The 26,384-nt window shown below is 45.3% G+C and overlaps 2 protein-coding genes across 5 annotated transcripts in view; one reads left to right on the top strand and one right to left on the bottom strand.

The window, feature by feature from the left end:
• CAMTA1 (calmodulin binding transcription activator 1) overlaps positions 1 to 4,172 on the bottom strand; it is a 323,207-nt gene extending 319,035 nt beyond the window's left edge. The window contains exon 1 of one of the 4 annotated variants that reach the window (XM_040588315.1): positions 3,971 to 4,172. The gene's annotated coding sequence lies outside the window, so the exon portion shown is untranslated. Of the gene's footprint in view, positions 1 to 2,565; positions 2,677 to 2,718; positions 2,881 to 3,970 lie in introns of those variants that run through there. The other 3 variants (XM_040588301.1, XM_040588306.1, XM_040588304.1) reach the window with 3 other exon arrangements.
• On the top strand, positions 2,985 to 24,513 carry DNAJC11 (DnaJ heat shock protein family (Hsp40) member C11). Its single transcript, XM_040588316.1, has 16 exons — positions 2,985 to 3,117; positions 6,698 to 6,827; positions 9,028 to 9,101; positions 10,240 to 10,341; positions 15,476 to 15,604; positions 16,317 to 16,439; positions 18,198 to 18,271; positions 19,248 to 19,437; positions 19,824 to 19,909; positions 20,342 to 20,458; positions 21,484 to 21,639; positions 21,942 to 22,011; positions 22,131 to 22,188; positions 22,876 to 23,018; positions 23,482 to 23,611; positions 24,251 to 24,513. Exons 1-16 carry the CDS (start codon positions 3,046 to 3,048, stop codon positions 24,274 to 24,276), a joined length of 1,680 nt encoding a protein of 559 aa, XP_040444250.1. The 5' UTR covers positions 2,985 to 3,045; the 3' UTR covers positions 24,277 to 24,513.
• The last annotated feature ends 1,871 nt before the right edge of the window (positions 24,514 to 26,384 follow it).

The following is a 26,384-nucleotide window of genomic DNA, read 5'->3' as shown; positions in this document are numbered from 1 at the left end:
TCCAGCCGCTGCCTTAGAGGGAAGCCTCAGTAGATGGAAGGTATCCCTGGCTCTAAGGCAGCACAGGTGAACCAATTCTGGAACACCTCCGCACCTTGGAGAAGAGTCACCAGCATCCCAAAGAAACACAAGCGTGGATCTTTCCCTTAGCTTAAAAAAAATAACTTGTAGCTCCAAACGCCATTTTCCAGAGAGGGACATTCACAGTTTGCCCCCATTTTCACCAGGCAGCACTGTTCGCCTGTGCTTCAGCCCAGGTATGCTGGCACTGCCAACGCACTCTGCCAGCACTCCCAGCCTGCGTGCACCCTCCTGAATTCCCTTTCAGCCACATTCCCCTACCCACTGCTAACATGAAACAAGCACCAAACCCAAGTGTATGAACTCAACACCTCACGCTAAGACTGGTAATGTTCAGGATCACTACACTCAACAATCTTTCTAGGTACAGGCTCAATGTCTTTTAAACAGAGAACATAGTTTCTTTTCTGTTTAGAAAAGATCTAGGACATTAAAGCTTAGGAAAAAAAACAAGTAACAATGAGAGTTTCTTATATCTCCATGGATCATATGGTCCACTCCAAGAAGGAACCTAACCAATTACATCTGGGGAGAGGTACCAGTAGATCACGACCTCTGGAAAACACCAGGGCCGTATCAAGACACTAGTAAGGCTACTCACAGTTTACAAAACGAGCATGCTACCTACACTGGAGCAGAAGCCACAGTGTCACATGTCTGACAGCACACGCGCTGGCCAAATCCAGAATCTGATTCCTGGAGTCCGCTTCTCTCGTCACAAAGATTGCATCCCATCCAGCACCACAATGCTTCCTCACACAGTGTGAGGAATCTGTGAGTAGCAACATGGGCAAGAGGAACACTACACCCTGAACCAAAACTTGGCAAGTCAGTAAAGCACAAACAAGTACTTTTTTTTTCCCAAAAATTGCTTTTTACCATAGATGTTACATTTCCTCTGTTATAATTTAGGGTTTTAAAGAGCTATCTCTACATGCTTAGAAAGCACAGTTCCCATATAGCTCCCTAAAGTCATATTTCTCTCTTCCTATATTTCCCTGCCAAGATGTGACATCTGTGGACTGTTCCCAAAAAATTCCCCTGAATCATCTGCGATGCATGCAAAACAGCGGCCAGAGCTGGCAACGAGCAGCTGTGTCTTTTTTGGAAAGCGTTAGATCAATCTGGTAAGGGGAAGGATTCCCAGTAACTCTGCCACTAACATCCCCAAGGACCACACAACTCCCAAATCACGCTAGAAAAAGAGCACAATTACGACAGGACCAAAATCCATGGGAAAGAGCGTTGCCACGGCAACTAGCATCCTTGAAACTTGAATCTTCTCTACATTTTTGCACAGACTCCCAAACCACGTGGAAAAAATGAGTCTAGCAGGTGGGTTCATTCAGGAAAAGCATGCTGCCAGGTGATTCCCTGTAAAACAGACTCACTTCTACGTGCTTTCTCAGAAAGTGAGCCTTTGAGGACCTCTTGTTCCAAGCACTGCATCTCACTATGAGCACAGTGGTACTTCTATAACATGATCAATACTTTCTTGCTAACTACCCTTGGATCAGAAAGAAACCTATTAAATATTAAAACACTCCTGTTCCAAACAAAAGTTACGTGAAGATAAAAGCCAAAACAGATTAGCTGATCTTTGGAATGGGAAAACATGGTTTCAGCTTCACGCTAGACTACACTGGTGACCAAGAGTGGTCTTTTAAAGCTCCTCCTCCAGGACAGCAGCAGTCTAAACAGCATCCCCGACACAAACATCTGGTCCAGCTGCTGGGGCACGTGAGCAGGAATGGCCTTATTTTTCCTTCCTGACCACCTTACTGCAGCCATGAAAGCCCACAAACACCCCACCTGCCCACCATGTTTCATGACGAGGCACAGGTCAAAGCACAGACTAGAAAGCCCTTTTGCTAAAACTCCTGTCTGCTCCCCACACTCGCGGGGCACCTCTCCCATTGCACTGCTGCGTAAGACTGGGTAAGATGCCCTCCTGTGGTTAACCCGCCATCAGGGCTGTTTGCTCTTCGGAAAGCAACGCGGCAGAAATTCTAGAGCCATCATCTCTACTCTGTGGTGAAAAGCCAAAGTAGCTCTACTGACCCAGAGCGGTTAAAGCGCCTCTACTGACCCGAAACAAACCGCTCCAGGTTTCTACAGTGGCAGAGGCGAGCGAGGCCCGGCAGCGGTTTGCTCCCCGCCCGCGGGGCTCGCGTCGCAGCTTTAACCTGCCGCTCGCCTTCGGGCGCCGTGCGAGTGCTTTGCCCTCACCATGTCGCACCGTGCCAGGCTGCAGCGTTCCTCGGCCAGGCTGGGCACGGCAACCCCCTGAGAGCCAGAGTCACCCAGGAAATAAAGGCGCTCGGCCCGCAAAACGGGCTGGAACCGCCCCCTCGCTAGGCCAGCCGAGGGGCTTCGGGGCAGCGCCTGCACCTACCGGCCCCACGCGGGGAAGGCAGCCCCTCAGGGCCGCCCCGGGGCCGCCCCGCTGGCCGGGCAGGCCCGGCACCGCCGCACGGAGCTCACCAAGGCGATGACCCCAGCGACGGCGGCCGCGCTTCCCCCTTCTCCTACCCGGCCGCGGGGCGGACACAGGCCCGACCGGCCCCCCGGGCCCCGGGCCCCAGCCACTGCCGCCGCTCCCCTCCCGGCACGGAGCGCCCGCGGCGGGGGAGGCACCTGAGGGGGGGAGGCGCCTGAGGGAGCGGGGCCGCCCGCCCCGCCGATCCCGCGCGTTCCGCCTCGCCGCCGAGGCCGGGCCGTGCCGGGCCGAGCACTCACCGCGGCATCCCGCGCCCGCCGCCGCCCCTCGCCTCACGGCGCTCTGGGGCGGGGCCTGGCCGCGCACGCGCAGGGCGGGGCTGGGGGGGGGCGCGGGGCGGAGGCGCTGGGGCCGCCGGGCCGCCAGGGGGAGCGGCAGGGAGAGGCCCGCGCCTCGCTCCCGCTCCCGCTCTCGCGCCGCCGCCCCGCCCTGCCGCGCGCGGCGCGGGGTGAGAGGTCGGGAAGATGGCGGCGGCCTTGGGGGAGGAGGTGCCGGACAACGAGGACTACTACTCGCTGCTCAACGTGCGGCGGGAGGTGGGCCTGGCGGCAGGGCGGCGGGCGGCGGCGGGCGGCGGGGCGCCGCCGCGGGGCGGGGCGGGGCGGGGCGGGGCGGGGCCGGGCGGGCCGTGACCCCGATGCCCGCCTCGGGCAGGCCGGGCTGGGCCGCTGAGTTGTGCCCAGGCGGGCGGCGGCGGCGGCCTGAGCCGGGGCTGCGGGTGGCCGGGCCGGCGGCTGCGGCGGGGGCCGTGTGCGCTGCCCGTGGAGTGGGGGCGCGGGGGCGGCGGCTGGGCCTGCTCTCCCTTTCGGCCTGGTTGAGGGGTGTTTTCCCGGGGCGGGTGGCAGCCTGGGCCCCGGCTTCTCTCCGGTTCTACGCTCCTTCCTCTGTGGGTGCTGCCCAAATGCTTCCACATTGGAAACCGCTAGAAATTTTGCATGACATCTCTCTTGTCAAAAAAAGGAGCGTCGGTCATCCTTCATTGCATTTGTAAGAATAGAAGGTTATTAATTGATGCAGCCTTGTTCCACTAGAACAGCTTGGAGCTTAATGGATCTTAGTCTTAACTACTTCTGCTTTATAGTCTTAATTAGGTAAATCACTAAAGATCTGAATGTATAAACTGTGCTGTAGTTTGTTCCATCGCAGGCAGTAACAATGTGTGTGTATATATATACACCAGATATGTCTATATGTGTGTATATATAACCAGATTTTTGCGTGTTTCACTGCTGTCTGTTCACATGCGTCGGCCTAGATGTTAACAGCTTGAGCTGCAGGCGGCCTTTGTTGAACTGCTACTGCTGCATATAACAGGAGTTCAAACATTAGAAGCAATTCAGTCTGACAGCCTTGGAAAAACTTATCTTTGGAGTCCATGTCAGTACTTATGGCCGCAGTGGCGGTCTCCTGTGTCTCGCTTGTGGAAATCTTTTGCATTTCTGAAGGGAAGAGGTGCGGCAGTCACCCTGTTTGTGAAACAATCCAATGCCGTGCAATGGACCATGCTCTTTTTAGAAAAATTTCCGTGCGACTCTGGCCCCGGCCTTGTTAAAAGCCGGTGGGCCGTACTTTTAGATCACTCAACAGCTGTTGTAACTCACCCTCCCAAACGTCAGCAGTGTGCAGATGTAGAGGTTGGAAGAAAGGCAGAAATCAAACGAGGACTGCCACTGCTTGGGAGATTTAACAGCGAAGGCTTAATCGTTAACTTAGCTAGGCTCCCAGCTCTTCGGTAGAGACTGAAACATTTGGGTTTGGTACAGCAGGGAGCTGGAAACCAAGTTAAAATGGTCTTCAAGGGAGTAGTTCCAACTGAGAGTAGTAGTTGCTTTGTTAATTACCCCTTGCTAATTAAATTCAGTTGTACTATCCTGCACGAGCAGTGGAATGCAGTGAACTTACATTGCTGTATGCTGAGCCAACTTTGTGTGATGTGGCAGCTGAGCTTAAAATAATAGTTAACCACTGAACTTTGCAGCCCCAATGAGGAGAGTAAGACTGCCAAGCAGCAGGTTTTGTGTATGCATGTATGTAAACATTTAATCTTTTATAGATTTCAGTCCACTAAAAATGTGGTGGCAAGTTTGAGAGGTTAAAGGAAGCTGTTTAAACCCCAAGCATGGAGATGGGACGCCTTTTAATTTTGCCCGGAATTTTGGTAATAAAAATGTAACTTAGATATGCTTATTACTGACTTATGTATTTCATTGCAATTTGAAATGATGTCAGTATTTCTTTAGCGGTTTCTAAGAGGCTGTTGCTCATGAAATATTGAACCAATGACCTGAGCTATTCAATGATGATGAAATGCCCAATCTAACATTTTATTGAACGTGGCATTCATGAAAAATGAAACTGCTCATTTCTATTATATAATCAATAGCACATTAAACCATTTATCATTAATTTGATTAAAGAATGCCATTTTAAACCTGTATGTTCCCCTGCCTTCCTAGTTGAATTTAGATTTGATGTCCAAGAAAGCACAAGGTAGTAAAAAGAAAAAAGCTAATCCATAGCTGCCTTTACTGTCTTGGGGCCAGCAAATTTGGCAGGTCCCCTTTTGCTGTATCATTTAGAAACAGTAATGTGAAATAGTACAAGCATGCAAAGAAAACATTTTTTTCTAAGTTGTCCTCAAAATCCAATGGATTTCTAGTTTTGGTACGCAAATGAATGCATTCCTTTAACAAAAACCCAGACCCTCCTTACCACAAGCTGGACAAAAGACGTTATTTTAAGAAATGAGTTTTTAGGGCCTTTGTTTCCACAGTGGAAGCTTGGGAACTGTGAAGGCTTTAGTCACTGAAGCACATTAAGAGTAAATGGAATTTGTGTCTCTAAACTCTGTTAGGGAAAGTCATTTTCCAGGTGCCCCCTTCTTGCTTGCTGGCATTGTATTCCTGTCTGTTGGAACCCGAGGCTGTAATAAAAGGGATGACATTTGCTTGAAGGAGGCCAGTGAGTAAACCCCTCGTGCTGTTTTGCTTATTTTACTCTTTGTATTTTTCCTCATGTGGAGAAGCGGCATCCTGCTTCCTCTGCCCCAGAAACCAATTCTTGCTGGGAGGGACAATTTTGGAACTGGCCAGTTGGTAGCTCTGTGAAGCTGCATGTGCTGCCTGCACCTTTTGGGGAAGTTCTGCTTGATTTTGGCAACTGCACCTCTAAATGGGTGTTAACCAGCCCCCAAGGAACAGACAGCTGCTGCAATACAAGGGCTGTTGCAGGAATGAGATGAGAAAGGGCCCAGGACTCTTCAGAGTCAAAAAATAATATTGCTGTGAGGTTGTCTCCTGAGAGATGATAATGGAAAGAGCGGGGGTTTTATTCTGTCAATTCTGAAAGAGCCATCCGAAATCTGTTCCCACCACATGTCTTTGGCATGAGGCCAGGTGCCGGCTGAAATTCCAGAGTGGTTGCGGTCAAGAACAGGGCTGGGTTTTTCTCTTGATGCATTTAGTGACATGCTGTTCTTCTGCTTATCCATCTGCTGCAGGTGAGTGTGTTTTTGCGGGTGCCTTCCTCATTTCTTACAGCCCAACAGAGTCCTTGCTGTACAGGAAGGGAGGTGCTAGGCAGCACAGCAATGAGGGCATGAGTATAAAACTGTATGTTTGCATTTCTTACCTTTACTGCTGTGGAAAGTCAGCGCTTTTACAGTATCTACTTGAGGGTTTGAGATTGAAATACAAGTAGAATTTGAAGTATACCTCTGGTTTTAAGTGGTGTGATCCTGAGGTGACTTTATTTTTTTCTTGCTCTTCTGCACTGAATTGAGGAGACAGTAGTTGCCTAATAAAAATAATGTATGAACACAGATGGCTTGTGTATTTGCCTTTTTTTTTTTTTTTTTCTTAGTTTTTATGCCTAGGTATACACTGATGAGCTGTTGCTGTCACTTGTTGTACTATAAATAGTGTGGGGAATACTGATGTGTATAACTGAACAGTTTATTAACTTATGTAATGAAACAGAAGTCCGTTCTTGATTTTGGGTAAGTAAAACTAGCGTAATGTAATAGCTGATGGACTTCTCTTTCAGGGCTGATCTTGTGAATGGCCTTTTTTCAGTAGCATTGGTTGTACTTTAATTCATTTTTTCTGCTTTTCACAGGCCTCTCAGGAAGAGCTAAAAGCTGCCTACCGCCGGCTGTGTATGCTGTACCACCCAGACAAGCACAGAGACCCAGAGCTCAAAACACAAGCTGAGCGCCTTTTTAACCTTGTTCACCAAGCGTATGAAGGTCAGTGGAAGTCCAAAGTTTGCAGAAGCTGTTTTCAGGGGTTTTCTAGGAGGGCTGTGTCTTTATGCATTTTGAAGACTATATATATTATTACAAAGTAATAATTAAATTTGCTGATACTTAGCAATGCTTTGTTTCCTGCTTCTGTCCTGTAAATCAGAGGAGCAATGCAATATAAATCCTGCAATGAACGACATGTGGAGTCTCTGTCTTATTTCCTGCATGTTTTAAATAGTCTTTTCACCACTTCCCTTACTTCTGAAAAGGCTCTCCTCTAAGAGACTGAAGACTGAACAGCTTCGAACGGAAAGACAATTTCATATTTTACTTTTGAACTGATGCATCCTGAGCTTCTGATCTCTTATCACCTGATTACAGTGTCCATTGATGTTCAGCAAGTTCTTCCATATGCTAAGACTGAGATAAGGACAATGGATTCATAGTCATTAGAGGGTTTTTTCTCATCCAAGGATGCTAAAGCCCTTTAAAAATATTCTGTATTAGGCCTTCATTTACTTAAACCCATAGGTAATACTAGTGTAACTGAGGCACAAGGAAGTGATTCATTAGAATTGGCTTGGAGCATTTTTGCACATGTCGTAAGAGGCACCTGGGATGCAAGTGGATTAGGACTCTTCTGCACTACAAAACTGGTACACCAAACTAGGTGCCCGGTCCTGTAGCCTAAAGAGAAGGTAAAGCAAAATGATGAATAAATAATATTCCTCTATTAAACCTCAAAGGTGAGCTAAAAACATTTTTTTTTGCGCTCACATTTTCTGAATGATAAGTATTTGTTTCATCTGGCTGGACATGAACATGGGTGGATTATTTTTCGTTGTCCCTAGTTAGGCATTAGGACATATGGAAGCTTTTGCTGGGGAGAACAGAGAAGATCTTCCATTGGTGGCGTAGGGAATAAAAACTCAGGATGCTTCAGTAATTTAATTTTAATGGGGTGAGTGGGTCTTACATTAGAGTCAGCTTTCCCTTTGAATTCTGTAGCTTTGCTTGGCTCTGTGTGGCAATGTATATGTAAATTGTTGCTCGTTTAGTACCAAATGTGAGTGTAATACTTTACAAGCAAAAGATTTTGACGTCTTGAAAATAAGCCACCCCACCTCCTGCCTATTTTCTCTCCCTCCTCTTCCTTCTTTTAATATCACATGACACAAGATGTATTTTATCAGAATTCATAAAAAATAGTATCTGCCTGTGACATTTAGCAAGTTCAATAATCTTCAGATAGTTCAGCTCAAAGCTCAATTACTAGTGTAAGCCTCTTTTTACCTTAATATATGCATCCAGCTCCCGAAAGACTCATCAGTTCCCCCACAGTCAAAAGAAATATATGATAATGGTAAAGCTGGTCTTGGAACCCAGTGGGAAAAATACTGAGGATTTTTTAATGTGGGTTTTATTTTTTTCAGGAAGGATTGGTATGAGAAATTAAGCATTTGAATATGACTTACATTCTAGAGATTCTTCTTAATTCTATGTGCAGTCTTTTTCCAAAGCAGCTGTTCTCCAGTCAGCTCATATATTTTATTTTCTTCATTGCATTGGGTGACTTCTTGGGAGATTCAAATTCTACATGCCTTTTTGCAGTTACACTCTAGCTGATGTTTGGCCAGGCATGAACTGCCTGATGGAAATTGCCTTGTTGGTGCTTGGCATGTCCCACAAGTGTTTAGACTGTGTGGGAAGTGGTCAGTGGACAAGGGGTGGTGAGGAAGGCCAAAGAGAGGGAGCAAAGCACCGAAAAGCTTTGAAAGCTAGACAGAGGTAAATGTCATCCCTCCTCAGAAAGTTTCCAGGGACTGCTATCTCTGAATTGCTAATAATCCCATGGATTGTTAGAGGGCTTAGGCCACCGTAGGTCAAAGAAAGCAATATTGAAAACCCCTGCTGTATATTCAGTTAGTCTGCATGTCTCTTTTGTGTCCTTTTCACTTACTGATTTTAGAAGTAAGGGGCTGGGGGGGGGGGGGGAAGGAATTTTTCGGGGGGGATAGTGTTTCCTGTTAATACAGCATGTGAAAATGTTAAAGGGAGTTAATGTAAAAATTGGATGCAACTGTAGAACAACGTGTTTCCAGGATCTGTGCTTGAATTCCAGATAACACTAGCATGTTAGTCTGAAATTCGAGGAGAAGACCAAAAACTGAGTTCTCTCCTCTCTTTTGATTTCAACTTGCAGTGCTTAGTGATCCACAGACCAGAGCCATCTATGACATATATGGGAGGAGAGGACTGGAAATGGAAGGATGGGAGGTGAGAGAAATTTAGCAACTTACAGCCAGTGGAATTGACTAAACCCATCTTTATCTGACATTCTTGTTATATTGAGCTACACTGACACCTTGATGGTAATAAATGCCTGTTTGTTTGAAGGCATCCTTGTTTAGTTATTTCTGTCTCTGCTGAAACACCATGATGGATTTTCAAAGAAAAGTTAGGTTTTTCACTTGACAAGAGAGCAATAAACCTGACGTTCAGAGTTCCCTAATAGGATATTACCATGACAGGCAACATCTCTGTCTGAGACAAATGCATCATTATTGTCCATCTAGCCTCATCTTTTTCACCTGAAACTTTTTCTTTCAGCATCAGCTAGCCTCTGAGTTTGACATTACTTTTTCTTTCTGAGCTCTTTGGGGTTGCTTTTTTTTTTTTTTGGTTTGTTGGTTTTTATGGACTTGGAAAGGGAACTTGTCCATTTGTGGCTTTCCTGTTGTTAAGTCCCCTTGCTAGCCTCTGCCGGTCTTAAGTTGATTGCACTACGCTGCTTGCTGCAGAATGGTATTGTATTGGGTCAGGTCAGTGCCGACGTCGAGTTTGAAGTTAGCAGCAAGAAATGTGGAGCAGGGACAGCATGTAACAGACGTTTTTGAGCTGCTTGTGGCAGACTTGATTTTATTTTGAAAAGCCAGATCCAATACTCTTTCTATCTGTACCTAGAGCCATACCTGCTCAAAACCCTCATTCCCTAAGCCACATAAGGTAAACAATAGCCTAAAAACACAAAACTCTCATGTATTTATTTTGTCTCAGGCCAGAAACATTCAGTTGTTTTAATTTTTGTGTCTATACCTAGTAAGTTAATGGATAGCTGTTGGTAACAGCTGTGCTGCAGTATCTTGTACGTGTGGTTTGAAAGCTATTTTACCTGGTTTTGTCAAGGGAAAAGAAATAAAAAGACCAGTTTCCGTCCACTCAAAGCACAGGATTTTCTCTCATGCCTGCCATTTGATCTGGCCCAGCTGATTGCTTCCAAACTCTGAGCATTGACATTCGTGCAGAGTGGCTCACAGCAGCCCCAGGGGCAGCCAGGTCAGTGGACCTCTGTCCCATCAGCAGTGCAGTACCCTGAAGATCCTTCTCCTGGTATTTTTTTTTTTTTTTTGAGCAGGTTGTGGAAAGGAAGAGAACTCCAGCTGAAATCAGGGAAGAATTTGAGCGTTTGCAGAGAGAGAGGGAAGAGAGAAGGCTGCAGCAGCGAACTAATCCAAAGGTAAGCAATGACTTTATCCTAGTCTAAAGAGGAATCTGTAAGTTATCACAAATGTGCAGGGTGTGAGAAGCCTAGATGAGGGGTTACAGTAAATGGCCTACAGTAAAAAGCCTACACTTTGTGAGTTACTTTTCCTTTTTGAATATGCAGTTTCTCTGGAGAATGTAAGGAAAACAGCTAATTTTTTGGACAGTAATCTTCTATTGAAAGTTCTTTTTTTTTCTTTCATTGAAACACAGTGCCTCTTTTGGCAATTCCAAGAAAACAGACCTAACACTAAAATATTTATGATTTCTTTCCAAGTATTCCAAATGAAAATGAAACTCCCTGCAGTTACCTGACAGGTTTTCCCTTCAGCACTGCTGTAGTGTCACAACAATGCGGGGAGATAATCAAAGGCAGCATTGAAACCAATGAAACATGCGAGGCAGCTCCCGCACCAGCTGGGTAGCAGAACTCTTCCGGCTGCAGCTCAGTGAGCAAACTCAGCCTGAGCAGGGTTGGGGTCTTGCCAGTTTCACAGTTAGTGCCTGTTTTAGGAAAGCTTGATCACGCTCTCAGGATGAGAATCATCCGGTATTCCATTCCCATCTCTCAGCCTGTTTGAGCAGCCATAAACTGGTACTAAATGACTCACCTCGCAGCTGAATCTTGGCTGTTCAGGGAAGATGAACAGAACCGTGCTGAGGATGATGTCCTCGTGGTAGCATTGGGATGGCAGAGAGAGATGGTGATGGTGATTGACCGCTGCTTCCTCTGTCACCTGCTGCAACTGGGATACTCTGACAGTTTAGAGTGCTAATGGCTTTGATGGCTCTGGGCTTGATAAGTACACTAGGCAAGCCCGGGTTTCGTCAGGATTGTCACCAACAGGTTTCACAGCTTGTTGAATCACAAAATTCTTGGTTCTCATGCGGTGAATAATGTTAATCCAAGAGCTGCATCTATGCTCACCAAATTTATTCATACTTCATTTTATCTATATTTTTCCTGGGTTTTTTTGCTCGTACTATTGGGGTCTGGTTTGTACCTGTTTTTTGAAATGTGTTGGAAATCTGTTTCTACTGCGTGGTATAGAATTGCCCCATGGTGGGGTAGCCTTAGTTTTCTTCTGTCTAGCCCAAGGTAACCGTGCAGATATGTATGCACACAAACTTTCTCCATTGTGAAAAAATAAACTGAGACATCGATACTTGTTTTCTTTTTAAATGCTTCTGTTCTTGGTGGAAAACTAGGTATCCCCAGAGCTCTCACTGGAGGCTTGCAGTCAACACAGAGTCTGCATCCTGAAGCACGGATGTCTGTACTCTTTCTGTGGCTTTGAAAGAGGAGGTCTCCTGTGTCATTGCGTTCATGTGTGGACTTGTTGAAACTTAACTTCTGTAACCTGAGAAACAGACTACCAGTTGATTAACTACTGTTGGTTTTGAAGACTGATGGTGTTTTTTATGGTCAGTTTAAAATCACAATGTTTTCTAGTGGACAGAAGCTTGAGTGCAGTAATGCTTAAGACTGCATCAGAAAAATGCCCATCTGAGAAGACCTGTAATGTTTTGAGATATTTACCTTGGCGCAGACTTTGGATCTGCGCTGGTCTTAGCAAAGCAAATCGACTAATGCAGGTCAGCAGGCTGTCATGGATAGTGCACAGACACTGAGAACTTGTTTGTACTGGAAAGGTAAATAAGCGTAAGGTGTTACGTGAGTATCTGCTGAGAGCATTGTTCCAGGCAGGAAGGGATTTCTGGATGCCACAAAACAGGCAAGTTGAACTCTCTCTGCTGGCGATGAGGGTGATTGGGGTCAGCAGGGTATTCTTGGAGAGGGGAATGGTTATCTCCACCTCATGAGTCCCTGTGACTTCAGGAATTTGACATTTTATCTGGGCGCCTCACTGTGGCAGTGAGCAGTAAAAAGCGGAGCTGCATCATGAGCCTCAGCCTCTGTGTCCTGTGATAAAATTAGCCATCTGGGTGTTTACAGCAATTGCTGATTGGCAGCCTATAGAAATGGCTCTCCAGGCAGTGTTCCTGTGGAATTAGGTAGCACAGCTGTGATCATTTCATACACGAACACAAGTTATTTTAAAATTTCCAACATTTTGTCAGTTCTAGAAAATGGTTCCAGCAAAATAAAGCATTTTAACCAGAAATGTTGAGCAATAACCAGATGTAGGCAATTTGGCAGGTTTCGAATTGAGTCTATTATTTGCTTTTAGAGCTTTGTTTTTGCTTTCAAAGAGATGCAGAAGGGTTGAAAAGTTCACTCCTTGATTTGAGAAGAACCACTTCCTGTTAGCAGAAATTAAATCCCGTTATTTTCCTGCTGCGGAAGGTCAACATCTAAGAAACGCAGTCCCTCAAGGCTTAGCTTGGCACAGCTTCCATATGGCACATTCCAGAAGGTACATCCCTAAGAAAAAAGGCAAGGAGGGAGTATATTCTTCTCTGGCACACCTCTTAAATCCATCAGTAAACTGTGTTTCATATTCACAGGGTGGAAAATGAAGGTGATATTTAAAAGATGATACCAGATAACAACAACTCTGATGGTTCTGTAGTGCTGTTCCCAGCTTCCTGCCCTGTGGAGCTGGTGTGCTTTGCAGCATGTTGTGTGCGTGCACCGCCGACTTCTGAGCAGAGCTTTACAGCTTTTTCCCTGCTGCTCTTTCTTTGGGGAGGGCTTTTTCATTTCCAGTGCTTTGAGCAGGTGGCTGATGGGGAGTTGCAAGCGGCAGCGGTCCCCTCTCTATTATCCGGTGGCATAGGGGCTGCTGTCGTTCTCTGGGAATATTTTTAACTTTACCATCTGCTGCTTTTCCTGTGCTTGCACCCGAGCCAGTTTCCTTGCCAGGATCTATAGACCTCTGAGGGTGACTTCACCTGCTTGGCAGGAGGTGAAATGTCTACACGGAGGCCACCACTCGCTTCAGAAAAAGGCAGCTCTGTGGAAGTTCTGCTGAGGGAGGGAGCAGAGATGCTCCTTTCCTCAAAATGGGACTTAGGGATTTTCATGGATAGGTTCAGGTATTTCCTTTTTTCATTGGGAGTGATATTTCTTCTAAATTTCGTAGATATGAAAAAGGAAATCGTAACATTTTGAGTATAATAGAAAGGAAGTGCATTGATTATCAGGAATGTGTGTGAACCTTGGTGCATCTTGACAAAGGGTACAAGCATTGCAAGACAAACAAACATAGTATAGTAAGATGTTTTTCAGTGGTGGTTGGTTGGGTTTTTTAAGTGCGAACTCTTCAGCAAGCTTTACTGCTGCTTATATTCTGGTCTGAGTTGAAAACATGCAATTTTCTGTCTTTTTGCCATTCCAATTCAGCATGCTTACTACTCAGCATGATATCCCTTGTTTAAAAATGTTTAACTTGGAATTTAAAGTTGCAGTCTGGCAAAGGTTCTGCACTGAATGTGGCACTCCCCATGGAAAACCTTTCTTTCCATTGATCTTGGGTTTTACACTTCCTTGAATTGCAGAGCATCAGGGAAAAATGGAAATAGTTCTCTCTTGCTAAAATAAACGCTCACCTGTATTCAGACATGTTTGATTGGTCACTCCGGAGTGCATTTGCTGGAATTTCAGTGGTTGTGCACTTTTCTCTTTGGCTGTTCTACTCCGTGTCTTTCCAGAGGGCTGGAGAGCAGTGCGAGGCTGCACCACTTCCCAGGCAGTTGGCAGTTTTGCTTTGCTTCGCTTTTATTTTGGCCTCGTTTCAAGGAACAGCACAACGTAGGAGAGGGCTGAAACCGAAGAAGGTGTAGCGTCTGGAGAGCAGATCCTTGAAGGTGACTTTGCAACTAGTTCCTGAAAAGTAGTCTTCTGCATAAAGGGCAGGAGCTCATCCATGGTGCTGCCACAAACAGAACAATGAGCATAATTGCTTTGAAATTAGCCAGGCTGCCAAGAGAAATTTGTAAACAGTTGGGGCACAGCCCCTGTTCCAGAGTTCTCCTGGAAATAATCACACCTTGCCGTGTAAAAATAGTTATCCAGTTTTCGCTGTGTAAGAAATCAGAAAATAAACATTGAGAAGAGGTCTGGAATCTCCGCAGCAAATAAAGTTGGAAGCCAAACCAGGGAGAAGTTTTGAGCCCTGTCAGACACTGCAATTCTTCCTGTATTTATGGTTCAGCATTTGATTAGAGTGGAATGAGCAAGGAAAAATGCTCGCTCAGATTGAAATAAGAATTTATTCCATCCATACGTGGTCTCTGTGCGAGTGGGTTTTGTACCTAGCTAGCCACTGAGTTTCTTGATACAAATTGCTCAGAGTTCATTTTGTGCTTGTGCACAGAGGGTTTTTTTTTTTATTGCAGCTGGTACATTTTATATGAGCTGGAATGCTGTTTAATAGGTCTATAGGGAAGGTTTCCAAAGCCTTTTGAAGTTATATGACTCAGACAAGGATCTAATTGTGCCCTTTCCAAATAAACCCACTCTTGCAGTAAGTCTGAGTGAGCACAGCAGCAGGTAGCCAGACTGTTTAGCTGTGGCCTAGTTTTTTGGGGGAGTAAGCTTTTCTACGGTCTGAGAAAGACTTTTAGCAAGTGGTAAGTATTTTCTGTCTTTGTCAAGCTTTTCTGATTGCAAGATACAAACAAGGAAAACCAGATTTTTGACTAACAGTCAGTTGCAAGTGGATGATGCAGCTCAAAACTAAGTTCCTTCAGATAACTCATAAGAAAGCATTTAGAGGAATTCTGGCTGAGTTCTGCTGAGGAAAATCAATTTCTAAAATATATTATTTCAACTTTAAGATACTGACAAAGCAGAGTCAGTTGTGGGGGAAGACGAAAGCTGCTGTGTAAGTGTGTTCTACCTATTTCTGTCATGCGTCACAACAGAAAAATTACCTACTAGTATTACAAGTTGCATTCCTGCTGAAAAACTGTCTTCTACCCAGTGTATTTAATGATTTATATTGCTGTTTTGGAATACTGTAATCATTCAGTTTTGTTTGTCTTGAATGTGTAATAAATGCATTTTAGAATGGAAAAGGTAATTGCAGAACAAGAAACACGGCAAAAAAATTTAATCATATACAAGAATGGTTTAGCTATTTGGCCTGTATGTCTTGGATGTTTGTTAATGCTAAGTACTTGTTCCACTTGTCATTCCTTAGGGAACAATTAGCGTTGGAATAGATGCCACCGACCTCTTTGATCGTTATGACGAAGAATATGAAGATGTGCCTGGGAGCAGCTTTCCTCAGATTGAGATAAACAAAATGCACATATCCCAGTCCATTGAGGTAAGGAGGGCAGACACTGCTGCTGGTGTGGGGCAGGGCTTGAGCTAATGAGGCACTACCGCGCAAGCAACGGAAAACGACACACTGCTCAGGGGGTCCTCGTCTTAATTTGTGGAGGGATGCAATTACCAGCATGGGTGGGAAGAGGAGGCTCAGTTCCAGCAGAACGGCATGCTGACTTGTTCAGCTTGTGTTTGTGTGGCTGGTTTGTAGGCTGCAGCAGTCCTGCCTTCCTGCTCACAGGGAGGCTCAGTCATGATCGAAAACAGGTGTCTAGCTCTCGCTAAACATGGAGTATTTAGCGTATGAAAACAAATGATTCCCAGTTTTGAGGGTGTGGATAAGGAAAGCAGGGGGAGTGTTTCCTCTGGTACAGAGAACCGAAAAAGTTTAGTCTGCTAGCAAGATTAGAAGGGCTTGTAGCTCAGGGTCAGGACTTCAAGATGGTCTGTTAAAGGTGTCACAGATGTCTGGTACAGTAAGAATTATCTCATATTTTGCCATACTTGATCTTCAAATACAAAGTTTAGAGCAAGTGTGGCCACGTCTGGTTCAAAAACCTGGCCTCAGTGGATGACAAGGAGTCAGCTGGAGTGTTTCCTGTCTCTCTGCACTTACACTCTCTGCAGTCATGGTTATGTCCTTGCAGAATATGCATTAAATGTGTGACTTGGCATCAGAGTAATTGGCAACTATATATTCATTTTTTCAGGCACCGCTGACTGCCACAGACACAGCAATACTGTCTGGTAACCTTTCCACCCAGAATGGCAATGGAGGTGGATCGATTAATCTTGCTCTGAGACGAGTGACGTCTGCCAAGGGATGGGGAGAGGTAAGAGTACTAGCTGTTAGGCATTTTTCTATCCTGTCTATTTCAGGCTGCTTGGATTAGTTACTGAGTATTTATTTCCTTTACAGAACTCTAGCTCTGTTTCATCTTTCATTTTCTACATTCTGTAGAATGTAGGAAAAGGAGTTCTCAGAGGAATTTGAGAAAAAGGGAAGGCCACACCTTGTGTTTTTTCTTAATTTTTTCCCCTTTCCACTTGGCTGTGCATTTTGTACTTCACTTGTGTTACCTTTGTCTCTAGCCTTTCTGATTTCACTGTCTGAAGGCTTTTGGGTGCCTTCTGGTGCTGTGAGCGTGCACCTTAGGGCAGCGTGACAGTTTGCCTTCATGTCAAAAACTGCTCTGCTCACAAGGGAAGAAGTTTTGGGGGAAAACATTTTGACTCCCAGGCAGATATAATCTAAGCAGCTGGAAGGTCCCATGTTACCACCTGCAAGTTGCACTCGCTGGACCTGTAGCTTTGAGATGCTCATGGCATCGCTGCAATGGCTGGCAGTTGGCTGCTTTCTGTGCCTTTTTGCACACTAGGTCCTGCTAACCTGTTTCCTTATGCTGTGAGAAATGGGATTTTTCCTCTTGTTTGAGAATTCATAGACTGGAGGCATTTGATTTGCGTCATGATATTATAATATGGGTAATATAGTGTCGTGGTTTAACCCCAGCTGGCAACTAAGTACCACGCAGCTGCTTGCTCGCTCCCCGCCCCCACCAGAGGGATGGGAAGGAGAATTAAGAAAAGGAGGTGAAACTCAAGGGTTGAGATAAGAACATTTTAATAACTGAAATAAAATTTAAAAAATAGTAATAAAACAATTGCAGTGAAAAGGAGGGAGAAGGAGGGAGGAATAAAATCCAAAGGGAAGGGGGGAAAAAACCCCCAAGTGATGCATGATACAGTTGCTCACCCCCACTTACCCATGCCCAGCCAGTCCCTGAGCAGCTATCAGTGAGAAACTGAAAAGTCCTTGGCTTAGTATAAACATTACCTAGTGACAACTAAAAACATCGGCATGTTATCAACATTGTTCTCACACCAAATCCAAAACACAGGACTGCAACAGCTACTAAGAAGAAAACAAACTCTATCCCAGCTGAAACCAGGACATACAGGAGCTTCTGGATATTGTCATGAGCCAGTTGACTAAAAAAGGTTTTTTTAAAACCTGTGCAATAAACTTATTTGGGAGAGGCAGATGTAGTAGGAACTGCTTGTGCAGATTTTGTTGTAGGAAGTGTCAGGTCCAAGAACTGCTTCTGTTAGAGACCAAACAGCACCAAATAAACGTTGACTGGCAGCCCTGGAAGTCACCCGGACTGGGGGATGAAGCAGCGGGCGCATTTTGCAGACACTGAGATGGTGCCGCAGCAGAACTGACAGCATTACTGTGAGGCTGTCCTGGGAAGAACGCTTGTCCTCAGACAGCAGCAGCTAAGCCTTGTTTGCCATTGTGGGGCGATGAGGGAGGTGTTTTCTCCCTTTGCACTGGAGCACCCAGAGCAGGTGCTAGTAGTAGTAGCCTGTAGCACCACAGAACTGGCTTTGTTTTACTCATGATGACCCTACTCAGTGAGACATCTCTTATTCTGAGGGCAAAGGTAGCAGAAAAGAGAGTATGCTGATGTGGTAAATGTTACTCAGATCTGTAAAATGTCTGTGTTGTAAATGACACTTGTGAAGTACTTCATCACTGTTGTAAAAGGTGTTTTCTTCTAACAATTTGGCATTGTGCATTTAAACAGTTGGAGTTTGGAGCAGGAGACCTTCAGGGACCTCTCTTCGGTCTGAAGATATTCCGTAATCTTACACCAAGATGGTAAATATTAGAAAAATGATCTAATGATTAACACTGCACACTGAGGAACTAAACAGCTTGAATTCTCTTCCATGTTAATTCTGGATTTGTTTTCTGTCCTACAAAATAAGGTGTTTCTTCTTTAGAATTAAGGTCATGCTTTAGTACTGATCAAGACGCTTGTATTCTTTTTGTGCATTAGTGTCTTCCATTTTCATACTTCCAGTTTAAGGAAGGTCTGTCTTCCACATCCTTAGATTTGTATTTGATCTTGTCATGATTCATAATACTTTAAGAGTGACCTCACAATCAAAACAACCCCCTCTGGGAGCAGAACAAAAATTGGGGGAGCTCTTCTGGAGCTTCCATGTGTGAGATGGAGTTTCTGTCAGCAAAAGGAGATGATATGTCATATTTTAGGAAGTGGTGCCAGATTTGCCACTATCCTGGGGTCTGTTTACAAATGAATAGAGGTCTCGCATTGCAAAGGAGAGTGCAAGGTGAGGGTTGTGATTGAAGACATATGTTAGACCATCATAGGTGCTGGTGTGGACTTTCTTCTTTTTATATTTTCTAATTTAGTAAATATGCCATTCCTCAGAGCTTACTCAGGAATGTTGCTCCCTGTAGAATCCATTAATGCTGGGTTTTGAAGCTGATGCTTGATGATTATTAAATATCAGGGCTCCTATCTTCTAGCAGCTGAGTGTGCCACCTCTGTGGAAGACCAGGACTTTATCTGCCTAGGACAAGAAGGGTAAAGGCTGAAAGGTAGCCTGCTGCGCTGGCTGCAGTGTTGTGGCACAGACCAATAAACTAGGGCATGAGCCTGCTCTTCTGTGCGGTGCTTTGGTCAGTACAGTCTCAATCCTGAAACCACCGTGCTCTTTGCAGGGTAGTCCCTGCATATTCAGCTTGGCTCCTGGGAGAGAAGGAATTTGAGGCCATCTGGGAGCCCGAGTTTTATCACTGATAAGGCTGTCCTTATTTCTCCTAGTTTCATCACTACAAACTGTGCCCTGCAGTTTTCATCCCGCGGGATCCGCCCAGGCCTCACCACGGTCCTAGCCCGCAACCTTGACAAGAACACCATGGGGTACTTGCAGTGGCGGTGGGGCATCCAGTCAGCCATGAACACTAGTATTGTCCGGGATACAAAAACCAGCCATTTCACTGTGGCATTACAGGTGAGAGTCCTGTTGCTGTACACGGGGGACAGCGAGACCACCCCAGGGGAGTGAGGTGCCTCGGCTTGTCTGTCCCGGCAGTATTTTGCCTGGGGACTAGAGGATAACGGAGCGGTTGGTACTGCCTCGTGTGAGCCTGGTACATAGGTAACCAGCTGCATTTGGCAGAGCACAGCACTGCACCAAACACTGTCATATCTGGTGTGGGGCAGATTGGATTGGGGTCAGGACGCACAACACAGACTGCAGAGATTGCAGGCTGTGGCAAGTAAGCGGCAAGCATCGTTACGTTTTTTGTGCCACTTAAAGGATAGGAAAGGAAATTGGGGGGAACGTTCAGTGGTGCTGAGGGAACATTTTCATTCATTTGTTCTCTTGCGTTTCAGCTGGGAATCCCCCATTCTTTCATGATGGTCAGTTATCAGCATAAGTTTCAGGATGAGGATCAAACACGAGTGAAAGGTTCTCTCAAGTAAGTGTGCGAGAGGAAATTCACATTGCTCACAGCCTGAAGAATTGGTCGTCTCCTGCTGTTTTAGGCTTCCAGGTTCCACACAAATGCTTCTGTGGTCTTTGGGAATGTGCTTTTTCATTGATTGAATCTGGTGAATGCTGAGGTAAATGTCTTGGAGGCTTAGCCCTGTGTGCCTCTGAATAAGTGGGACTGAAAATACTTGTGTGTGGTACCTCTGCATCATCACCAATTAGAAAGCTGGAAGTCCTTCTAGTCTTGACAAACTGCAAAGGCTAATCTTATCTTGTAGATACACAGTGAATCTTCCAATAGCGAACACCTGCTGAGCACAGATGTATTTCCATGTTTTGCTTGTTGGGGAACAGGATTCGGGAAAGAGAAATTCAGAAGTTTTCCCTGTCTTACCAGTTTTTGGTTCTGTCATTCTAGGGCGGGTTTCTTTGGGACCATAGTGGAGTATGGAGCAGAGAGGAAGATTTCCAGACACAGCATTTTAGGAGCAACCGTCAGTGTTGGTGTTCCCCAAGGAGTGTCTTTGAAAATCAAGTCAGTTCACGATTACAACTCTAGGTTGCAGAGGCTGACCATAACCTGCATTATTCTGTTTCTGATATTCAGGTGGGAAGGTCCCAGTCTTAGGGCAATACAGGTATATTGATCGATCACTACAAAAGGCTGCAGCTGCCCTCACCTCTAACACAAGCGGTGCCCGTCGGAAGCGGTGTGCCTTTTGCTGGTGTTACTCTGGGCCTGAGCCGCCTCTTTCAGGATTAGTGTGTCTGCGTGTCTGTGCATGAGCACGCATCAAAGTTGTCTGAAAATAACAGCTTAGAGTGAGGTTTGGAGCATTATGGTAAGAAATAGTAGAAATAGTAGAAATGGATCTGATTGCATTCTGGTTTTATAATGCTGTACACAAGTATATACTGGAATTATTGAATTACCATTAACTAATTAGGTAATTTTACTATTAATCAGATGCAATTCCCAGAGAAGGGCAGAATTCTTTGAGGGTTCATGTACTGTGGTGCACGTTTAATGAGTGCCAGCAGATGCTGTGCCAGGATGCCAAAACTACTGTAAAGCCACAAAGAACTTGATCCCCAGAAAACTAATGTTTTCTAAAATAAATATTATTATAAGCATCAAAAGAGTATTAATGTATGCCTTCCGTAAAGGCACATAACAGTATTGTGCACAAAGACTTTCTGTATAAGCATTTTTTTTTTCTTTTGATGGTTATGTTGGTCCCTGTCCCTGGTGAAATTAATGACTAAATAAATTCTTCTAAGATTTAAAAAAAAATAAAAAGAACACTTTAGAATGGTCAGGTACTGTCTCAAGAGATGTCTGCTACATAGAAGTCTGGCTATGGTTGGTGTCAGCTGTCTGTCTTACCGTTGTCTTGTTTCATTTTGTTGGATTTTCACATTTTTGAGCTCACCATTCACATCTCCTTTGGTTCAGCAGTTGTTCAGCAGCATACGATACTGCTAAGTGTACTTAATCAAGTACATGAAACACTGCATTTCCTCTTACCTTTTCTTTCCTTTTTTTTTTTTTTTCTCCAGGTTGAATAGGGCTAGCCAGACCTACTTCTTCCCTGTCCACTTAACAGATCAGCTGCTTCCCAGTGCTGTATTCTATGCCACCGTGGGACCTCTAGTTATCTACTTTGCCATGCATAGGCTAATCATTAAACCCTACCTCAGGGCACAAAAGGAGAGGTGAGCTTGCAAGACTGTTTTACATTTGGAGCTGGGAAGTCCCACTCAGGTTCTTCTGAGAGCCTGGTGCAAAGGTTGCAATATCCAGCTAAGGCACTGTGGTCCTCTGCATCATCAGTGCTACTGAGTTCCGGAAGCCTACAAAAATACCTTGAAAGGTGGGGAAGAACCTTAAAACCAAGCTCATTTGTGTTGGGTTGGGGGTCAGTTGTAATTGGGCTGGGTAAGTAGGCATCTGCCACTTCGGGGCTGAACCCCCACCACTGTGTAGAGCTGATGTCATATTGACTTCCTTATGCCAGAGAGCTGGAGAAGCAAAGGGAGAGTACAGCCAGTGACATGCTCCAGAAGAAGCAGGAGGCTGAAGCTGCGGTGAGTCTTTTTTGTAACTCTCTCCCCTTAGTTAAAGGAAGGTGTTTTCACTCCAGCTTTTCTCTTCTGGACGGTGTCTGACACTGCTCGATTTTGCTCTGCCTCTTGTGTTGGGACAGGTGCGGTTAATGCAAGAGTCTGTCCGGAGGATAATTGAAGCGGAGGAAGCCAGAATGGGTAAAGATTACAGCACCATTTACTTGTTCCGTAAATTTGGAGAGAGGAAGGAACAAAACAAAGGCTGGGTGGTTGAGGGAGGGAAATGCAAAATACCGTTTCTTTGTTCCCTCTCCTAATGAAGCACAGCGTAATCGCTGTTGCACGCGTAGTGGGGGTGTTCAATTACGATTCAGCTTTATGGTGTCTGAGCGTGGTAGGGATCCACTGAATGTTATCTTGGGATAAGCTGTGGGCAGGGTGAAGACAACAGTCTGGAATCGCCTCTCCACAAAAGAGGGGTGTGTGTGCAAATACGTGCAAAAGTTCTTGTCTGAAGTTTAGGTTTCACTGATCTCTAGCTTACACAGTTTGCTCCTGGCCCATAATTGAAATCTGCAATTGAAATCTGCTTTCTGATGTTTGCTAGCAATTTCCAAGAGACAATGTTCTGAAGTGAGCTGGCATCCACTTAGACTGCCACATCAGTGTGGCATCGAAGTCATGTCACTCTGTCCTAGTGCTGAAGATCGCTAACAAACAGCCAAGTAGAAATGTTCTTCCGTCTTGAGAAGCGTGGGTCTAGGCAAGGAGATTTTAAATATCGTAGAAAGCAAGGGAAAATGCTGGGATGGTCTTTTCATCAGTGTCTGTCTAGCTGTTGGTGGGAAACCTCTCATCACATCTGTGATTTCATGTGAAATGCAGGTTTGATTGTAGTGAACGCTTGGTATGGGAAGTTTGTTAATGACAACAGCAGGAAGAATGAGAAGGTGAAAGTAATAGATGTGACTGTGCCCCTGCAGTGCTTGGTGAAAGACTCTAAACTTATCCTCACAGAGGCATCCAAGGTACGTAGCTGTTCTGTCAAAGCCCAGACTCAAGGGCTCGAACATGTGGCACAATTTCTGTTGAACCATATGCGATTTCTCCAGTGTGCTTGAAGCTAGTGACTCTAGATCAATGTACAGAAGCCATTTACATACCAAGTAATGTAAACCTCCAGGGACTTCTGTTTCTGTGGGCATTGCCAGTGCCAAAGAAACAGCGTCTGAATTTGCACTGTCCCTGGGACAGTGTATGTTACAGACTGGAGCTGTGCACCAGAAACTTCCCCACCCCCTGATTCACTCTTTTCTTCATTTAGAACTTGCCACTGTGGAGGCAGTTCCTTAGCTTCTTGTCTCATCTCATTGGCAACAAAACTCCCTTTTTTTAATGATGCCTTGTTCTGGCACTAGTAGATGGTTTTGGTCAGCGAGGACCTGTGAAAGTCCATTCCCTGATGCTCAATCTGTCCTTCTGTGGTTCAAGGCTGGGCTTCCAGGTTTCTACGACCCCTGCGTGGGTGAGGAGAAGAGTTTGAAAGTGCTTTATCAGTTCCGAGGAGTTCTGCACCAAGTGATGTCAGCTGACAACGAGGCCCTTAGGATACCAAAGCAATGTAAGTAGCAAGAACCGCCCTGCTTCTTCCTTCAGGGACCAGTAAAGGATTGCTGCAGCCCTGTGTGGTGAAGCACACGGAACTGGGGTTCAGAACTGGGGTTACTGCAATGCCTCGCGAGTGACCTAAAAGAGCTCAGCAGCACCACGGCAGCTGTTTATACCATCTAACCTTATACATCTACCTGGAGTTGGAGGCAGAGGCCCCCTCCAGCTGCTGGTGTGCCTGCTGGGCAATTCACAGCATTGGGTTGCCCTTTGAGGACCAAATTGAATGTATGGAGGCAAGTTGGAGGCCTGAGCCAGATTCCTTCCTCAGCCCCATTTATCCATCTGCCAAAATATTTTCCCTGCCAGATTAATTTTGTGAAACTGGTATCTGCTAGTGACAAGTTTTCCTGGCACCCCAGTAGGCCTGGGGGTCAGCTAAGGAGCACAAACCTCTGTTTACTCTGGCCCAATTCCAGAGGCATATCCAACTTACAAAGCTTCCCTAAGTATGTTGGAGGTGTATGTGAATCGTGGTTAATTAGTGCCCAGAAATGTTCCCATCTGTCCCTGGTACGGTGGTAAGTTCAAGCTAGGATGCCTCCCGTCCAGCAGAAGGGGCATGCATCCACGTGTTGTTCTCATCCGACAGCTCACAGAATCGATGCAGATGGCTAAACTGGTGAGAGCGGTGCGTGTCCGTTACAGTACCTGCGTCAACAGAAATGGCAAAACCTTCCCCCGGACGCTACAAGTTTGAACAGAGACATTTTTATTTTTACTATCCGTATAGCAGGTGGTGTCCTCCCGGTTATGTTAAGAGACAAAATGAGAGAACCTGCTTCTCCAGGTGGCACCAAGGCAATACTTCTCTGAATTGTGGCTCAGTAACCAATAAAGCAACGTGACTCTGAATGCGCAGTGCTTTCTGCTGAGGTTGCGCGAGAGGGCGGTGAGCACCACCCGCCACGCAGCCAGCTCTTTCCTGCTGCGATTTGGCCACAGTCCGTTTGTGCAGTCTCACCTGTATCTTCTTGCACTGAGCAGGGAAGAAGACGTGGTGTTCTCACCTGTCCACATACTTCCTGGGGTAGGTAACACACCTTTTTCTGCTCCTGAGGGGAAGTTAAGTTCTCTGGCCACCTCCTGGAAGTCCTCTGTGCAAATCCTGTTGTTGAAAAGAGGACAGAGATTGTTTTCCATCTCAAATCTGTATTGGAAATGTACTTGTTAAGAACAGGTATGTTTGGAATGAAGTTCTTTGCCTTTTGTAGTAACATGGACCTCTTCAGCATGAATCCGTCCAGCTGCTAATTTCAAACACTGCTATTCCAGACAAGGACACGAGGTATAATATTCTTACTAATTCTTCTGCCACCTAGAACCATGTACTATCAAGGTTTTCAAGACGAGAGGAAAGCAAGTGGGGCAGAAGGACAGCAATTTTATTTCCTTCGATTCTGATGCTGCAGCTGTCTCTTCCCATCTAATTTATTTCTAGGAAAAAGAGGAACATAGGTTATAGGAGTAAACCAGACCAAAGCGAGGAGAGATGCCAAATGGGTAAAACGCTGAAAACATAAAATTCAGCTGCCCTTTTGAAAAAGCACCAGTTATGACATAAATCCATTGGATTAACCTTGCGTAGAAGCCATGCCAGTGATTTAGCAGCAGAAAGGACAGTCCTGTTCTAGTGACACAGCAGATGGGAACAGCAGCCTTGTAGTATCTACTACACACTGTGCCCATCAGCGCTACTGAGGCTTTTTCATAGAGAAAAGGAATAATTGTAGCTGTTTCCTAGTCACGGTTCTGCTCTTGGTGAGTCCTAGAACAGCCTTCATTGCTTCCATGTGAGAGACCGGGGGGGAGGGGGGGGGGGACCCCCAACCTGTGCCAGCAGTGCATCATTGCTCTTGACAACTATTACCATAAATCATTTCCCAACACATACCTGGCCCCTTTTTCTTTGCAACTGTGGTTCTCTTTGCTCAAGTCATTGTAGCAGAATTAGATTTCCAAAAGCAGACTTAGTTGAGCCAGTCTGAAAGAGGTGTTCCCCACTTCTAAAAAACAAGTTTATACAATGAAGGGGTGTTGAATTTGTTTTAGTAAAAAAAAAAAAAAAAACCACCAAAAAAAGCCAAGCAAAACCTTTCAGCTGTGGGCAGCTCCTGGTGCAGGATTTTATTTCACTTGCAATCAGTGTTCTGTTGATAAGAAATTAAATGTAAAATGTGCAATAAATTATATTCAGCTGAAAAGCAGCCCACATTCCCTTTGCATCTGTGGGACACTCTTGAAAATAAACTCCTGAAAAGCGAGAGTTGCAGGTTTTGTAAATGTAACTGCACCCTCTGTCACGTCCTGCTTACTGACTTCTGTTGATGGCTTGTATGTGTGACAGTTGAACTGGGCAGGAATCTCTACCAGAAATTCTTTTTTCATGTCTTACCACTACATAAAATGTATGGTCAAGAGTGAGAGCTGGTCCGTAGTGACTAGGACGTGGCAAAATACTCCCAGGCGAGGACTGAGAATTAAGTTTTGCTTAAGCAAATGCAGAATAGCGACGACACAGCTACTGCTAATTAAAAAGAAGAATCTTGGCATAGCTCTATCTAGCAGAGCAATGACACTGAGGAGCGTACTCATGAAAAATATTTGCACAATAAACCAATTCTCCTCATTTCTGACAACTTCCTGAGATACGGTTTGTGCTGTCATAAAAGTGTTTTCTTGCATAGTCTACGTTAAAATGCAGAGAAATGGCGATGTGATTCTTA

This window comes from Falco naumanni, chromosome 3 (genome assembly GCF_017639655.2).
Source record: "Falco naumanni isolate bFalNau1 chromosome 3, bFalNau1.pat, whole genome shotgun sequence".
Classification (NCBI taxonomy): domain Eukaryota; kingdom Metazoa; phylum Chordata; class Aves; order Falconiformes; family Falconidae; genus Falco; species Falco naumanni.
This window is presented reverse-complemented; position numbering and strand designations above follow the sequence as displayed.

Excerpts from the sequence above, each read along its gene's own strand:
- DNAJC11 (XM_040588316.1), top strand. The coding sequence starts at position 3,046 with ATGGCGGCGGCCTTGGGGGAGGAGGTGCCGGACAACGAGGACTACTAC. Across the intron at positions 22,012-22,130 it reads AGCAGGAGGCTGAAGCTGCG|GTGCGGTTAATGCAAGAGTC; the intron begins GTGAGTCTTTTT and ends GTGTTGGGACAG. Across the intron at positions 23,019-23,481 it reads TCCTCACAGAGGCATCCAAG|GCTGGGCTTCCAGGTTTCTA; the intron begins GTACGTAGCTGT and ends CTGTGGTTCAAG.